An 18,722-nucleotide genomic window follows, 5' to 3' on the forward strand; every position below is an offset into this window, starting at 1 on the left:
TTTGTTTGAAACTGTAATTCTGTATTATAGAGGATTGTATTCATGTTTGACCATGCTGCCTACATCTGACAATCAAGTGCATTTTTACAATCAACATTCCACAGTATTGTAAAATATATATATATTTTTTAAATGTATATAAACTGTATTCATAGAGTTAGACAATAGAAAGTTTTACGTTATGCAGTGTGCAGGTGTGGCAGGGGGATCCCTTTAGATCGATGGGGAGATTCCGTTAATCTGTTCCAGATCAAATGAGTCTGATATGGCCCTCTGTTGACGAAACATCCTCAGCTTTGGTTAACTTACCTTATGGCCGACACTGAAGGGGGGGGGGGGTATTTTCGCTTGTATATAAGTACCACCCTCGAAAATTGTACATTGTCCTTATGTTTTTGTGTTTTTAAGAATTACCTTAGCCTAATTGTGTATTTTAGTTAACAAAAGTGAGGGGTACAAAAAACCCAAATAGTTATTTTTATTTTTGTTTTTAACCTTACATTGGCAACAATGTTAAAACCCCAGCAGTTTTACTTAGCGAGTTATTATAAACTTCTCTATTTTTTTGGAGTGAAGGTTAGAAACAGTGAATGTGGTGAGAGAAATGTGTTTGTTTTTAGTAATAAAATAATAAATCTTTCACTACATAAAAGTGAACTTTAAACTTATCTTCGTTGATCTACCACTCTATTAATAACAATCATGAGATAGCACCAATAATATAGTGGCCATTTTACTATGCGACATGCCATTCTAAAAGACACTCCCATAGAGCAGGAGAGAAGCATCCCCAGCCCCCCATGGTGTTTCATTCATTTACAAGATGTAAATCGGGGGACTTTCGGGACGCTTGGTGGCAGCAGACTTACCAGGTAAAATCCATTGTTATCGGTAATGTGCGCATGGACACGTTGCATTGAACTGGGCGCTTTAGGCAAAAACAAAAACAACGACAGCGACAGCGACAACGACAAAGACGACAACGACAACAACATCAACAATCAACCAATCAGACAATCCATGTAAGCTGTAAAAGTAGAAACACATTTTTTATTAAAACATATAATATTGTCATGTTATTAAATTAAATTAAAAATAGTACTGCAAATTGTGTGCACAAGGAGGAAGGCATTATATCGCCCCTTGAAAATACAGTCCTTAAAGGGGATGTTTCGTCATGCTTAAAGCAAGCCTGTGTGGCAGCTGTACATTGAATTATAAACTGCTGACCAGTTCCATGTACATCCACAGTAATGATTTGACCATGACGACACATCCCCTTTAAGTTCATCTGTTAATCGTACCACACTTCACCAGCCACCTGGAAAGAAATACTGTTTAAACACAGTGAATGATTTTTACTCGTTGACCATTGAGAAAAAAACGCAACGCTCACTGTTCCGTTACTTTAAGACCACAGTCAACTGACATTCTTATTAAATATTATTTTATATTAAGAAGTTTTAATATTAGGCAATTTGTTTTAAGGAGAATTGACACTACTGGTTATTGTCAAAGACCAGTCGTCTCACTTGGTGTATCTCAACATATACACAAAATAACAAACCTGTAACATTTGAACTCAATTGGTCGTCAAAGTTGCGAGATAATAACGAAAGAAAAACACCATTGTAACACGAAGTTGTGTGCTTTCAGATGCTTGATTTCGAGACCTTCAAATCTAATTCTGAGGTCTCGATATTAAATTCAAATATTTTAGTGGAAAATTACTCCTTTCTCGAAAACTATGTTACTTCAGAGGGAGCCGTTTCTCACAATGTTTTATACTATATCAACAGCTCTCCATTGGTCGTTACCAAGTAAGTTTTTATCTAACAATTATTTGAGTAATTACCAATAGTGTCCAGTGCATTTAAGCTCATCTGTTAGTCATGCTTAAATATTTCACACTCACCAGCCACCTGGAAAGAAATACTGTTTAAACACAGTGAATGATTGTTACTTGTTGACCATCGAAAAAATCCGCAACGCTCAATGTTCCGTTACTTTAAAACCACAGTCAACTGACATTCAACAGACGAACAGACGAACAGACGAACAGACGAACAGACGAACAGACAAACAGACGAACAGACGAACAGACGAACAGACAAACAGACGAACAGACGAACAGACGAACAGACGAACAGACGAACAGGCGAACAGACGAACAGACGAACAGACGAACAGACGAACAGACGAACAGACGAACAGACGAACAGACGAACACAATACGCTTGGTCTCACGACAACATTTTAAAAGTTTTCAAATAAATCACTACATTTTCTGTTTTACCATGGAGGAAGACTTCCTCCATGGTTGTTTTACAGCTGCAATTATTTAAAAGAAAAAGGCAAAGTGAAACATTTCCACTTTTACTTTGCCTGTTTCTTTTAAACAATCGCTGTAAAACAGAAAACTTATCGATTTATTTGAAACTTTTAAAATGTTCTCGTGAGACAATAAATCACCATATTTCTGATTTACAACAATTATTAAAAAGAAAAAAGGCAAAGTGAAATATGTTCAGCCTCAACTGTCTTGCATTTTTACCATTAAAGGCAAGCTCACACACAATGCTAAACTTGCGTAAAACGGCATTTTGTCGTTTCAAGGCATTTTTGTGACACATAGCCACAGATATATATACACACATTTTCCTCCTAGATGGAGGGCAGCGTTTAATTGTTAGCGAGTCACTAATAAAGGAAATAGACGAGGGCTTTTTGGTACTCGAGGAAAATTAAGATACCCACTCTCTATGGCTATCAACCTGGTTGATAATTAACAATTTATTTCTATTCAAGCACCTATATACAATTTTTAAATATATAATCAAATTTAATCACACTGTCTTGTGGTTCATCTTGCAGCGTTAAATGAGACTATTATGTAACACAATAATTGGAATCGATTGGTAAGCTATGTCTATTGCAAAGCAATTATATCAGTACCACATGGGTCAGGCACTTTGATCCGTCCGCCATAGATGGATTGCGCATAACATCATTGCGCATAGCGCATGACGTCATTGGCCGCCATCGTTGGTGACACTCTGCAGGGCATGGCTCTTAGCCAATGACTACCCTACACACGTACACACGTTTCATCAACAATTGCGGTAAATGATAGGGGTCTATTCGTCTGCCTCTTTGGGCGAGTCTCATAAATATATTGGCACAGTATTGATGTTTGCGCAGTGCACTTAAACGCGCCTATCCTGTCCCCCATTTTGAGCGTCAAAATCGTTGATCTCTATTATTATCAATGGTCAAAATGTACACAAAGGAATTCACTCCCAAAATGGTGGAAATGGTAGACGCGCATTATTTTGCGTAGATGCGTATACACAAATTATCGACCTTTGCAAGGAGATATTGGCGAGAGTCTAACTGCGCAAGCATTGCTTAAAATGCGCACTGCACATTAACACACAGGGAATCTGACTCAAAACTCAAGATCCCATGTGAGTGATGACGTCATGTGGGTTGCGTCAATTTGGTTGACGTGATCTTTGCAAACTGAGTCACGTTTGTCAGAGTTATTTTTCTTTCTGACCACATGAAATAATTATTATCAATAAAATGTGGAAACTATTACAGTATACCGTTTTGCAAAACTTGGCGGAAGAGGGCGCTCTACACATGCTCGGGAATGGGCTCAAATTTGGCGCGACCTTTGTCAGCCAGTTGGACGGCATCTTCAAACGTTTCCGGAAGGCGTGTATGACGTGTTTCCGGTAGTAGGGATACTAGCAGACCGGAGGTGATGGAGATTGCACCAAATATCGTCAGCGGTAACCAGCCACTCACTGTGTTCTGCAAAAAAGAAATACATAACCACCTTTGTCACTGTTTGAGCAAACAAATCTATAAGCATGGTTTCGTCAAAGACTACAACAGCAACTTTGCAATATTTTGGGAGTCACTATTTAAAAAAGCCTGAGGCCGAGCTAAAATGAAGACATGGGCCTTTTTCGAATCCAAGGTTTGAGCTTCAGGCTCCGTACGGTTCTCTCGTTTGAAGCCCTAGTACGTATGCATAGCACGCCCAATTATTGTCAAAACAACCGCGGGCGAAGCTAGCACTGAGTCGAATCTGAAGCCGAAGCCGTGGTTTCGAAAAGGGCCATATGCGTTGATGTTCTCCATACATTAGTTGCTGCCACCAAGAGTTTCAAGAGGGCCATTTTGCCACGCTCGCCATTTCAACTTACCAGATAAACAACGAAGGGAGCTATGACACCTCCAACCCGTCCAACAGTAACGCAAGTCCCTAAGCCGATGTTTCTACAGGTAAAAACAATGTACAAGAGAACACTTTCAAGTATTTGTGAATTCTAAACTAGGTAGATTTATTTTTCAAAACGTAAGCTGAGTCTAGGTATAAAATTATAAAATAAACAAAGGATCCATGCAATGCACGTTTGTAGAGTGTTGACACGTGGTGGTCGTGGTCTGGTGGCCAAACCTGTATGAACAAGCGTCCTATTTGAAGCCAGGTAACGATAGCGCATTTGTTGTTCAATAGGGTCCAACTTGACTGAGCCGAATGGAACTTGAAACCTACTGTGATTCAGTCCCCAAAACGACAACATTGTATTGACATTTTTTCCGATAGTGACTTCTTTTTACTAAATTTACTTTCTGTACATATCCCGAACTCGACAGCATACAGCATGCCCTATACTTTTTTTTCTTGGACCCATGAGCAACATGCAGTGCTCTTATACTCACATAATTTATTTGAGGGCACTTTACATGAAGAAAGGAAAGGGAGACACTCATTGGGGACGACAAAGGACACCGGGATCGAGGCCCAGTCAGTTGTGTCAAAAAGGCCCAAAGTTCCAAAGCAAACATTCTTTAGTTGCTCCTCTTTTCATAAAAATTCAATCGCCATCCACAAATTGACAATGCCTCGAGTAAATTCTGATCTTCACGGGGAAATAATTATTGTGGTCAGGGGTTGACATATTATGGTGCCTTCCCTCGCCTTACTACTCTGGGGGCCCTGGTTCGACTCCCACTGATGGGGGCACTATTTGAATTGTGTTTCAGTCCCTATACCTGACTGCGACGGATTTGTTTGTCCGGAATAATTCTCTGTTTTTTTTTAACTTGAATTTCCTGTCTTCCCTTTGCTGGGTTCTTGGTTATCAGTAATTAAGTTGTTTTTTCTGATAGTCCTTCCGAACCAGGGCCCAATTTCAAGAGCTGCTTAAGCATAAGGAGCGGCTAAGCATAACAATTTATGCTTACCAGAATTATGGTTACCAGCTCAATCATTATTTCACATGTACAATTCTTGGCTGGTATCCTGCTCTTTTCTGCTAAGCAGACAGTTGTTAAGCAAAATTTTAGCAGCTTTCTGAAATTGGGTCGGTCCAGATTCAATGAATGAATAAAATAAATAGACAAATGAAATTTGACTCACCGTAAAACCGTTGGGAAAATTTCCACTGAAATAAGATATGTGATATCGAAGACGGCTGCAGCGAAGTATCTTCCAATAATTGAAGTGGCGACAATAAGGGCTACAAGACTCACTCCGCTCTCTAAACACACAAACAAAGATATTTATACTATTATTTTAAAACTTAAAGCCATTATACACTTTCGGTAAACAGTATTGTCCAAGTCCCACACTTCGTGTATCACAACTTATATATAAAATAACAAACCTGTGAAAATTTAGGCTCAATTGGTCATCGGAGTCGGGAGAAAATAACGGAAAACCCGCTCCTGTTTTCGCGCGTTCCGCCGTGTCATGACATGTGTTTATAATAAATCCGTAATTCTCGCTATCGAGAATTGATATTGTTTTAATGTATTCTCAAAAAGTAAAGCATTTCATGGAACAATATTTCAAGAGAAGTCTTTCACCATTACTTTCTGTAAACCCTGTAAATTATTTGTAAATCTGTGATTTTGTTTTTTTCTGTACCTAAAGTGTATAATGGCTTTAAAGGCACTGGACACCTTTGGTACTTGTCAAAGACTAGTCTTCTCACTTAGTGTATCTCAACATATGCATACAATATTAACAAACCTGTGAAGAACATTTGAACTCAATCGTTCGTCGAAGTTGCGTGAGAATAATGGAAGAAAACAAAAACACCATTGTCACACAAGTTGTGTGCCTTCATGCCTTAAATTCGAGAACCCAGCTGAGGTCTCGAATACAATTCAAATATTTTAGTCAGAAATTACCTCTTTCTCAAAAAGTACGTTACTTCAGAGGGAGCTGTTTCGCACAATGTTTGAAACTATGTTTCACCATTGCTTGTTACCACGTCAGTTTACTGCATTTCAAATTCAGAAATGGGCCATTCAATTTCGTTTTGAGTCGCGTGAAATTTCTTTATCACTCTGTTCAGTTTATTGTATCGTTATTATTTTTCGTGACACGAATTTTTGATCTTAAAGTACACAATTTCGTGTGACAAGGGTATTTTTTCTTTCATTATTATTTCGCAACTTCGACGACCAATTGAGCTCAAATTTTTACAGGTTTGTTTACTTATGCATAATGTTGAGATACACCAAGTGAGAAGATTGGTTTTTGACAACAACCAATAGTGTCTTTAAAATGAGTATAAGGACAAACATTGTACTCTTGGTCAGAGCAAAAGGACAAGAGGATTGACAAAATCCAAGACTGTTAAAGATTTATTCAAGTAAACATCTCTTCTCAACTTTCTCAATAGTAAAAACTAATTACAGAGCGTTTCAAATGAATAGGCCTAAGCAATTATACAGACGATTAATGGTAACGCACATGCTATAAATAAACCCAATGATATCACACAGTAAGGCAATGTAATCAATCAATCATAAAAAAAATAACTAATTTGTAGAGCCCCTAAATCAAAGGTTTGCTCAAAGGCCCCGAGGCACAGAAGAATTAAAAAGTTATTGATGGTAGGCCTCCTGAAACAAGTGGGCTTTCAGAAGTGTCTTGAATGTGTTGAAGGTTTAAGGGACACGTTGCCTCGGATCTGTCGAGCTGGTCTATGAAAAAGCTTTTAAAATCGATGTTGTAATTTTAAAGTAGAATGCAAAGATCCACACAAATATACATAGAAATTGCATGGTTTTCTTTTTTATTTTGCGAACTAATAAGGTCGGCCATTAATTTTTATGGAGTCAAAAACTGGACTCCACAAAATGGCGTGCACGAAAAATAAGGAAACCGTGAACTTCCTATTCTACTTTTAAAATATTATTCCACCCATAAGGATTCTTGGACTTGTATACATAATTTCAATTGATGAGAATTTTTAAACCTTGTAATGAGCACCGCAAATCAGCAAAGGGTGCTATAAATTGAATCGCCTAAAAAATAAACAGATGGCTGAATTGGTTCGACTTTATCTGAGGGTTTAGTGAGGGGATGTCCTGACGCTAAAACCCCTTTCACACGAGAGCAAGTTGGCAAGGGTCCCTTGCTAAGTAGCTCGGTTGTAACATTTTACAAAATGTACCTTGTGTGAAAGGACAACATTGTTTCTACTGTCCAAGCTCTCTTGCAAAATGTTGTCAAACATGGGTTGTCAGTTCCTTCCCGACTTGAATTGAATTGACAGAATGGTTTTTTTCCCCGGAATAACTCTCTATGTTTTTCCTTCCTGGCGCCCATCTATAAACTGAAACTTTCTTCTATGTCTTCTCTCCATCTGGATTTTAGCTAAAGTCATTAGTTTCGCTTTTTTGAGAGTCATGATTTGGTTTTCCCTGGAATAACTCTTTGTGACTTTCCTTCCCGGCGCACATCTGAAAACTGAAACTTCCTTCCTTGTCTTCTCTCCATCTGGATTTTAGCTTTTATGAGAGTCATTGCTGGGCTCACAACCAGAATAAATGAAATGGGATTCGTACCTGTCTGTTTTGGTGTGAATGCAACGATTAGTGATGCCACGCCTGATCCTATGAAGTTTGTTATGAGCGGTCGCTTTCTTCCAAATCTTGCAAAGGAAACAACGAAATTGAGTGAATTGAAATTAAAATAAAATAATATTGTTAAATGGAGAAGAAACACCTCCGTATTTACTCAAACACTTTTATTTTATTTTACAAAAAGACTTGCACTTGAAATATGTACATAAATTACAAAACATATTTGGTTTCCGGTAACACCATATGTGTATCTACTTGCCAGGTAGAGTTTGTTCTTAAGAGAACTGTCTTGCTGTCTTGTTATATTCTACTTAACCGCGGAGTAGATTTATCGGATTTTTTTCCGGAGACTTCTCAAATCTGAAAAGAAGTGTCCTGATTATTAACTACTACCTGAGCGGAAGGTATAGAAAATCGGCTGGAACTACTACTGTAGCTTATTATGATCGTGATTAACTACACTACCCCGGGATTAGTTCTTAAATTAGTCTCAGCGTTTCGACTAGCTTGCACTAGTCATCGTCAGTCTCCTGACGATGACTAATTTTTTAGTCAAGGCGCCAGACACCTAAATCAGAAACTTGACAAATCTAGGATGTATTTAACATAATAAAACATATCTTTCCCAGATCTGTGTACCTTTTCATGACGAAGAAATCAACAGGATAACAGGACATCTCAAACAGGGACATCAAAAAGAAGGTTAGATATTTATTCCCGGCTAAATTTGAAGTGTTGATGATCAAACCAAAGTAAACACTGCTGCCTGTAAACCTGAAGTCGACGGATAAAAACAAATAATATCTATTATAGGTTTTTCTCGGTCAAATTCGGCAAATGAGCAGTTCATGCGTTCGAACTAAAACTGTTTTGCCTCTCCAGTTGTTACTGCGTTTCAAATTCAGAATTCGGCCGTTCAATTATGTTTCGAGTCGAGTCAAATTCCTTAAGCACTCTGTTCAATTTAGCGTATCGTCATTCTTTTTCGTGACACACACGCCTCAAGAAGCGTCTGTGAATTTCAATGCTGTTTTGATGAAATGTAAATTGAATGATTATTTTGTTAAATCGAATAACGTAAAAGTACATTTGACTAGTCTTAAAACGAAATAGAATGACCCTTTTCAGATAGCATTCAATTTTGTGCCAAATAGAATAAGCTGGTGGTTAAATTGGCTGCTCATTTTCCGAAATTGACCGAGAAAACCTATAATTAAGCTGAGCAGTATTAGTTGGGATGTCAAATTATTTGTTCTTTTGGTCATGAGATGTAAACAAAATATTAACATGGAACAATTTATAAAAGGCAGCTGAAAAAGATCAAACCATTCATTGTGTGAACAAGTGAGGGCGCTGTAATCGTGGACTCGATTGGCCAAGTTCGAGCGATTCACTTTTAGAACAAGTAGGATTGCTCTTCAATTGTTTCATCCGCTCAAACGACGATTAGATTAGATCTGGAGTGCGTTTTGGCGACCCCTAACCAAAAACTGTTTCTGACGTCATAACCAAAACGGTGACCGAGCTCACAACTCGGTTATCGTTCAGTCTGAACAGCAGAACCAACGACCAACAACCAAAACAGTTTTTGGTTGGGGTCGCCAAAACGCACTCGTGATACAGCACTACGAAAAAGTGATTCGGTACTGGTCAAAATGTGACTACGCGCTAGGTCAGTCAAACAATGTTGGAGATTTTGACATGGAATACTCTTAGAGTATAAACAATACGTTTAGACACTGGGGCTATCCTAATTATTTGGTATTACTATTAGAAATCGTGGAGTGCTCTTAAATCTGGTCTTTCTTTTGTGTCGTTTCGATATTTACAAACTGAAGATGAGTGGCGACTATTTGTAATTACTCAAAATAATTATCATAAAAAAACCTTTCTTGATTACGAGTAATGGGGAGAGGTTGATTGTATAAAACATTGTGAGAAACAGCTCCCTCTGAAGTGACGTAGTTTTCGAGAAAGAAGTAATTTTCACGAATTTGATTTCGAGACCTCAAGTTTAGAATTTGAGGTCTCGAAATCAAGCATCAGAAAGCACACAACTTCGTATGACAAGGGTGTTTTTTCTTTCATTAATATCTCGCAACTTCGACGACCGATTGAGCTCAAATTTTCACAGGTTTGTTATTTTATGCATATGTTGAGATACACCACTTGTGAAGATTGGTCTTTGACAATTACCAATAGTGTCCACTGTCTTTAAGCATACCCGCCGACGTCAAAATGTAGATATTGTAGTTGGGGAATGCAGAGCATTACAAAACAACAGTTTTCTGAGATTGGAACGGGATTGGGACTTGAGTCAAGTCTACCTTTCACGAGGCCAGGCCCGTAACCATATTGTTGTTAATGATGAGCGCGAGCCGATGTCGCAGGGCAGGTTTTTGGTGACGCATGCGATTCGTACCGCATTGGCAGGTTTTCTTAAATAATCAGCCACGCTTTCATACCTTGCATTCGTTCATCCTCTTTCAAAAAATGTGTGTGTAATAAATCAAATTTTGAAATACGAAAAAAAAAGGAAAAAGTATGATCAACGGACCAAAAAAATGCCGTACAAAAATTGCAGCCCAATCTGTAGAGCCACCTGTTTTTTTTTTTTTTTTAAACACAAAACAGACACGTTACTTCCGTTAGTATATAGATAGATGCCTCCAGGTGCAAATGTATAAATAAATGTTCTAAATTGAAAAAACAAAATCGCAGTCTTTTCTACGTAGGCCTACACGTTTACCCACATGCATTAACATTTACATGTGTTGTAACCAATGATATCACTGGTGGTTATGTTAAACAAATCCTTATCATGAAGGGGACCTCTCTAAAAGTGACCTAGTCTGAACATCTGGCGTCACAATTCACATGGTACAAATTCGCAGTAAAACTCTACGTACACGATAAACATCACTACGCACATACATACACATGTACATTGTATCCAATGATATCGCTGGTTCTGTAGGACCAATACCTGTCCTTACAGGGGACCAGTCTAAAGGGCGACCCTACGTTAAAAACACCTACCAGCACAAGAAAACGATCAGCGTCTGCATTGCCATGAATCGGGTGGTGAAGAGGTCCACCACCGAGTACCTACGGGAGCGTTTCCTCGCCATGGACGGTATGTGATGACTCGACGACATGCTCGAAATTGAATTTCCCCGACCTGTCGGTAAACTGGAACACTTCTCGTCTGCAACTTTTCTGTGACTCCCGCCATTTTGAACGGGTTTGGAGTCCGTGTTCTTAATAATCTCCATGGGAATCTTTTCCATTTCGTCTACTGTGGGGAGGTTCTGATATCCGGTGTAGCTGAGCTGTTTCGACTTTGCGATTCTTGAGATGATTTTGTCGGCTTCTTTGAAGCGTCCCTTCTGGACCAGCCACCTCAGGGACTCGTAGCAAAACCTAAAGAAAGATAACAAGGAAAGGGGCGTGATTAAGGTTGTCTGTGTTGAAACTATGTTTTATTTGTGGACGATTCACTTTATTTTCACAAACACATTTCCACAAATAATACAGAATTACAAAAATACAAACACATCGCTTAAACTCACCTTTTCCAGACTTATGTTGCTTTAGCCATTTATTTCATTTTCATTCCTTTGTAAATATAATTATTGACTGCTTGTATAAAGCATTGTGGAATCTTATTTGTAAGAACGCTATTTAAAATGCTTAGATTATTACTTCTTGACGCTTACCAGATGCAAGGGACGAGAACGAAGCACGGCAACGACACAGCGAGTTGAAAATGGCGCCAGTTCGGAAACATATAAGCCAATGGTGAGACGAGAAGTACACCCGACCCGTACATGAGTCCGTTGATCATGTGACCTACCATCCTCTTCTTCGTTGGGAACATCTCGATTGCTCGAACGTAGCCGCTCGTCAAGACGCCCTGAGTAAGGAAAAAAGGTTCCAGATTACGGGTCTACCCCACGCCGATATTTTAAAGGTCTATTTTCATTCCACGCGGTACACTGACACATGCCTATCCTGTCTGCCATTTTGGAAGTGAAAATGTACGCTAACAGCCTCTAATAGTGATGACTGATGAGCGAGCACTATGCGCCGTGCAGTATGTTGCTCGAACGTGGCCGCTCGTCAAGACGCATTGGGAAAGAAAGGTTTTAAACTCGAACCACAACGCAGTTGCAAACTAGAGCAAGTTCAAGCGTGCACACTGGTTAGCTAAATGGCTGGTTTACTATTTTGACTCGAACACAGGCTAGTCGACCATTGGTTGTCAACGTTACTATGGTCGGCCATTGCAACCAGCCTCATCAGGAACATGGTTTGGTTGGCCCATTGTACAAAATGTGCTATACAAGAACTCTTTAGTATTATTATATATTATTTGGCAGCGGTGGCTTATATATTACCGCTGTCCAGAATCCAATGATGAAGTACAACACAGCCATCACAGTGTAGTTCCATAGGAAGGCAACAGCAGTCCCGCATACTCCGAGGCCGAAGAGGGACACCATGAGTGTCTTACGCCGTCCCACGGTGTCCGATATCTGGCCCAGGATGAATGAACCCACTATGGTCCCGACGTGCATTATGGACTGCATGGCACCGCCTAACAGGCTTTCGCCGCAGACGAGATTCAACTGCGAGAGAGGAGAGTTATAAACTTGATGTTTAGCTTTCTGAGGGAAATATTAAGAGTTTGCAGTGGAAATGATGATTAGTTTTTTTAAAGCAAGTCACCAAACACACAAGGCATAAAAGCCACTTCAATGTGTGGGCTACAATAAACAATTTTTGTTCCAGGGCCGTTGTCACTTTAGACTTGATTCAAGTCCCATTCTCGTGTGAGAGATCCCTAAGCATATCACGCCAACTTACTATGAAACAACCCGTAGCATACAGTACAGTGTGTTGTCCCGAGAATGGAACAGGTTTTGGAATGCAGAGCATCACACAACAGTAGTTTTCTGGGGATGGCACGGAATTGGGACTTGAGTCAAGTCTATTGTCACATATACTCATGGGGCTGAAACAGTGCTACCCCCTTTACATTCGATTCGGATGTAAGCTTTAGGTATAGCGCTTTTTATCACACCTATAAGGGGCGTAACAAAGCGCTCAGTGTTATTTTCTGCAAGTTATATATCGAGCTGTATTAGCATGGAGGAGTATTTATTCCTCTATGGTATGAGAGACATTCCCTTATAGCACCATAATGGTGTACAAGGTGCTGTGTCCCAATATGCTGCCAATAAAACCAGAACACCGGGGAAAACCCCCTTCTCTTTACGATAAGTGCACTTGGTTATTTTACGTGCATTACACAACACACAGGACCTACGGCTTCTCGTCCCATCCGAAGGACGCAGCAATGATGGTAGTCTCTTGCTTAAGGACACAAAGGGTCACGACTGGGACCCAAACACAGACTATTTAGCCAATAACAGGTCTTCCTCTAGACTGGTCCCCTGTTCTTATCCTTTATAACCGCAAGCAAGGATAAGGACAGGTGCTAGCTTTATATACCACATCACACAGTCACGTGTACGAATTTAACTGCGATTTTCTAAAACGTGTTGGACGTCTGATGAAGCGCCAGACTATTTTTCAATTCCATGTTTCATTTTCAAATCAATTCGACGTTTGTTTCATACTCTTTTGGGAAACTAATTCAATATGAGACTTGCTCAGTTCATAGAAAGGTAACACAATCCAAAGCGCGTATAAGTATACAATGAATTATGTACAGGAGAGTAGACTTGACTCAAGTCCCAATCTCGTGCCATCCCCAGGAAAATACTGTTTTGTAATGCTCTGCATTCCAAAACCTGTATTGGGACCACATTTTGACGGCGAGCGCGTACTGTACAGTGTATGCTTCGTCTTGTTTTAAAGTAAGTTGGGGTATATGCTAAGTGACCTCTCATACGAGAATGGGACTTGAATCAAGTCTAACAAGAGAGGAGCGAGAACATGAGGCTTTTACTACATTGATTGGATTAATAAATCAAAGATGGCACCCCCATGGCGCGAACTCACATCCGACACCACACTCGTCTCCCCGTTGGTCGTTTCGTAGTCATATCCATACGTGCACCCCGTCAAGTTCGAACTGATGCTACCGTTCACAACCTCGTACAAATGACATCTATCATATTCGATTAGCCCGTTGTCGTTCACGTAGTAGGGAATCGTCTGGTTTGCAGTGAAGCCAGTGGGTGTCTTGCATCGGTAGTCGTCGGGTTGGCCCACCGTCAGCGCCGCCCCGACCATGTGAAGTGGTGAGATTAACGTGGAAAAACTGAACATGAAAAAGTTGACATTCTGCAACAGCCCGGAGTTACCGAGAAATTTGAAGACGACGTCGACATCCATCTGTTTTGATATTAAAGGAGAACAACAAGTTTAGATTTGGTTAAAAATATCTATAAACATCAGGGCCCAATTTCATAGCGGTGCTGAGAGGCCGAGTTTGTGTTACGATTTCCATTTGGTAGCGCTGCTTACCGTTAGCACAAAAAAGGCATGCTATTAACCTTGTGCTTATACCGCACGAAAATATTGTATATGACGTCACAATGCAAATCCATGTTAAACGCGCAATATGGTTGCTAAATTCTTCTGCTAACCTGTGAAATAGTACGCTTGCACCTTAGCATTTTTTCCTTACCATTGTAACCGTGTTGTCATGTTTGTGTTGTGTAAGCATGTGTAAAGCATGTCTCTCATTTTGTCCGTCCGCCAGTAGAATGCTTTCCTTAAAATATTACTTGCTGAGGAGAGATACATAACGGTATACATAACGATGGTAAACCTTTCCTTTAAATACATTTGCCCCAACAGCTATAAACATTAATCACGGTGCAGCCATCTTGAATTTCTCCCGTATGAACATAAGGTTGCGCAGTAATTAGCCTTCCAATGTGTGAGAGGTGTCCTTTAGAGCTTACACAATTTACTCCAAGATGTCGGCTACTTGTTCTTCAGTGAGCAGTGCTTACCCACACATGAATTATGTTTTGGAAATGTTGGTGTCATATGAAAGTTGAATCCATTTTCTATCGATACATCCAAACCGTTTCCCCCAGAATTATATATTTTTTACTCGGCACCAATTTCAAAAGTGTATCTTTTTTTTTTTTTTTTTTTTGGCACACGGTATTGGCAAAAATTAGTGTTATTTTAACACCCGGATCTACATGTTGATTCTGGTTTTGTATCTAAATGTGACAACACCCGTACCATGGTGTCAACTTGCAAACTAACACGGTCGGCCATTTTGGGAGTCAAAAATTTGAATCCCATAAAAAAAATGGCCGACCGTGTTAGTCGACGAGGTAAAAGGAAAACCGTGCAATTTCGAGGCATGTTTGTGTGGATCATTGTATTCTACTTTAAAAACATCTTTCTACTAATATGCATTTTATAACAAACGGTTACAAACGCTTTTCAAAGACCAACTCGACCGATCAAAGGCAACGTGTTCCTTTAATTACTTCATGTTTAAGGTCGGGGTAAAAAGTGCAGATAGTTCAACTGATTTGCTGTCTACCTTTGAAAAACCACAAACCGGACTCTGACCTAAAGTTGTTTTAGCTGACCTGGGACGTGTGTTTTCTCATGGCCACAAGCCAGTGTGTTTGTTCGTGAATAGGGGCGAACAAGACCAGAGATAGAGATCCAGCACCGGATTCATGAGGCACTGTACACCTTTTGTCAAAGACCAGTATTCTCACATCTGTATCCCAACATATAATATGCACTATTAAAACAAAAATAAATCTGTGAAAATTTGGGCTCACTTGGTTATTAACTGCTCTCCAAGGCTCTTTTAGACCCAGCAAAAGTGTTGTGTTATAAACAAAAATCTTCGAGTAGCAACGGTGAACATTCTTCTCGGATGGTTTGTCTTCCTTTTTACAATTGTTTATTTTTATATCAGTAAATATAAAATATAAGATCGCCTGGGTGAATTTAAGCAACGGTTGAAAGTGTAAAACCAAACGATAGTATAACAAACATGTGCAAATTTGCAAAATAGTTCATTGACGTTCCAAGAAAATATAGTTGGGGGCGGGGGGGTTGGGTTGAGGAATGCACCATTGTTGCATAAACTTGTGTGCTTTCAGCCCGGGTGCCTAAGAAAGGCTTCATGTCAAAAGTCTTTCTCATATTCACTCTGTCGTTTTACATTAGCTCTACTTCTAAACATGTCATTACCTACCTAAATGGGTATTTTCTTACAATGTTTTATTATATCATTTTATTAACTGCTCTCCAAGGCTCTTTTAGACCCAGCAAAAGTGTTGCGTTTATAAAAAAAATTCTTCGAGTAGCAACGGTGAACATTCTTCTCGGATGGTTTGTCTTCCTTTTTACAACTGTTTATTTTTATATCATTAAATATAAAATACAAGATCGCCTGGGTGAATTTAAGCTTAAAATGGTATGTCCCCCTCCCGTCCATCAGTACCATGCTGATTGACAACCCCCTCAAGGACGTGTGGGACGGTCCAATTTGGGATATCAGGGTACGAGCTGATGTGTCCGTTGTGGTTAAAGACAATGGCAGTTATAACGATGTCACCTTAAGTGCTGAAAGTTGCCATCTTTTTTACACCTTTGGTAATATTGTCAAAGACCACTTGGTGTATCTCAACATCAGCACAAAACAACACACTTGTGAATATTTGAACTCAATTGGTCGTCGATAAAAACGGAAAAACACCCTTGTCACACGAAGATGTGAGCTTTCAGACGCTTCAAATATTTTGTGGAAAATACTGTATTCTTTCTCGAAAACTACGTTACTTCAGAGGGAGCCGTTCCTCACAATGTTTTTTTTGTCAGCAACTCTTCATTGTTACCAAGTATTTTTGTATGCTAACAGTAAAATTTTGAGTAATTACCAACAGTGTCCAGTGCCTTTAAATGAAATTAAAAAAATATTCCATTAAAAAAAAAAAACTAACCTGTAATTATTGCTGAGTAGATAGATCATTCAATGTTGAAATTACTGTGCAGAGTGTGCGGGCTTCTTCATCAGCGTGTGACGACGGCACACAGACATCAGCAGCAGACAATGGTGGACTTCGGATAGTCAACGAATGATAACAAAGATTACTGTTGATATATTGCATGAAGTTCATATCATCTAGTTAACTGCTAGTCTTGAAATCAAGTCAGTAAATGTTAAGCGCGGCGCTATACACACCCTTGATCCAATGGCCAGTAGCTGCCATGCGCTACCTACGATAACCGTTGCATGAATCTGTTGCATGAACGACATTATGTGTTTGTAACGATGGCACTATAACGACTTAAACCACGCCCCCAAAACCTCGGGAAAAAAAATCGCCCAGTATTTTAACAATAGCACGATTAAAAAAAAACAGTCTGAGAACACCTGTAACTATGGATATAGTAGATTGGTTGCTATTGTCAGCAACTCTCCATTGTTACCAAGTATTTTTGTATGCTAACAATAAAATTTATTTTGAGTAATTACCAACAGTGTCCAGTGCCTTTAAATGAAATTGAAAAAATATTCCATTTAAAAAAAACTAACCTGTAATTATTGCTGAGTAGATAGATCATTCAATGTTGAAATTACTGTGCAGAGTGTGCGGGCTTCTTCATCAGCGTGTGACGACGGCACACAGACATCAGCAGCAGACAATGGTGGACTTCGGATAGTCAACGAATGATAACAAAGATTACTGTTGATATAAATTGCATGAAGTTCATATCATCTAGTTAACTGCTAGTCTTGAAATCAAGTCAGTAAATGTTAAGCGCGGCGTTATACACACCCTTGATCCAATGGCCAGTAGCTGCCATGCGCTACCTATGATGACCGTTGCATGAATCTGTTGCATGAACGACAGTATGTGTTTGTAACGATGGCACTATAACGACTTAAACCACGCCCCCAAAACCTCGGGGAAAAAAATCGCCCAGTATTTTAACAATAGCTTGATTAAAAAAAACAGTCTGAGAACACCTGTAACTATGGATATAGTAGATTGGTTGCTATTGCACCTTCAAGTTTTTTGATGCGTGCAAACGCGAACTGCAACAGTGTCGTCGCTGATGTCACGCGCAGGTTTTTTTTACGCACAAAGGACACTATCGTCCAATGACCTGCCGACTTTAATTTGAACTCGGTAGGAGCTTTTTTGACTCAGTGTGAGGGCGCTTTTTTTTTTAGAGTGTGACGTCATAATGCAAGGTCCATGAGATGCATTCGGTTATGACGCGCTCTAAACCAATCAAAAGGCAGTATTGCAATGGCTAAAGGGTGTATTAAGGACCAGTCGGGCAGGGCACATGGTTCGCAAGTTTGTTGAGCCACCATAGAGATGCTTCAAACGGTAAGCAATTAATTTTTGGGGCTTAGGCCTACTGTAGCAGAAAATGCTTCTATGGTGCAAGCGTATTTCACAGGTTAGCAAGAAGGTTAGGCGGCCATCTTGCGCGTTCCATTGGATTTGTATTGTTGCGTCATTAACTTGTGTGCAATTAGCATTCAACAGTTAACGCTTGCTTGCGCAAAGAGTAATTTTACGAAAAGTTTCATGACCCAATTGTATAAGGTCAAGGTCAAGCCCAAGAGAGGTCGAGGACATCAGTCTTATCTAACAATTCAGGGACACTGGGTTTTTGACAGCAGATGAATTGCTTGAAGGACATGGAGATCTGTGGACAACTCTGACGTAACATCATTGACCCACTCGGCGAGTGGCCGGTGTCAGATGCAATTGTGTCCGCCATGCAATACTGTCCGCTCCGGACACTTTTGCATATGCAATCGTGTCTGGGGTTTTGCAAAA

At 39.6% G+C, this 18,722-nt stretch overlaps 2 protein-coding genes across 2 annotated transcripts in view; one reads left to right on the top strand and one right to left on the bottom strand.

The window, feature by feature from the left end:
• Positions 1–2,219: 2,219 nt before the first annotated feature.
• LOC117300077 (organic cation transporter protein-like) lies at positions 2,220–17,497 on the bottom strand. The gene is made up of 11 exons (XM_033783758.1): positions 17,459–17,497; positions 16,863–16,980; positions 13,930–14,265; positions 12,300–12,530; positions 11,619–11,815; positions 10,939–11,322; positions 8,539–8,673; positions 7,882–7,967; positions 5,438–5,558; positions 4,218–4,290; positions 2,220–3,819 (listed from the first exon to the last, which is right to left on the bottom strand). Exons 3-11 carry the CDS (start codon positions 14,263–14,265, stop codon positions 3,640–3,642), a joined length of 1,743 nt encoding a protein of 580 aa, XP_033639649.1. The 5' UTR covers positions 16,863–16,980; positions 17,459–17,497; the 3' UTR covers positions 2,220–3,639.
• Positions 4,223–18,722, top strand: part of LOC117300076 (helicase-like transcription factor) — a 41,531-nt gene continuing 27,031 nt past the window's right edge. Inside the window, exons 1-2 of the mRNA XM_033783756.1 lie at positions 4,223–4,296; positions 8,529–8,601. The gene's annotated coding sequence lies outside the window, so the exon portion shown is untranslated. The remainder of the gene's footprint in view (positions 4,297–8,528; positions 8,602–18,722) is intronic.

Source organism: Asterias rubens, chromosome 15 (genome assembly GCF_902459465.1).
Source record: "Asterias rubens chromosome 15, eAstRub1.3, whole genome shotgun sequence".
In the NCBI taxonomy this organism is placed as follows: Eukaryota; Metazoa; Echinodermata; class Asteroidea; order Forcipulatida; family Asteriidae; genus Asterias; species Asterias rubens.

Coding starts and splice junctions, on each gene's coding strand:
- LOC117300077 (XM_033783758.1), bottom strand. CDS start 14,265: ATGGATGTCGACGTCGTCTTCAAATTTCTCGGTAACTCCGGGCTGTTG. Junction 11,323..11,618: donor GTTCTCGTCCCTTGCATCTG/GTAAGCGTCAAG, acceptor ATCTTTCTTTAG/GTTTTGCTACGAGTCCCTGA. Junction 5,559..7,881: donor ATTCACACCAAAACAGACAG/GTACGAATCCCA, acceptor TTGTGTGTTTAG/AGAGCGGAGTGAGTCTTGTA.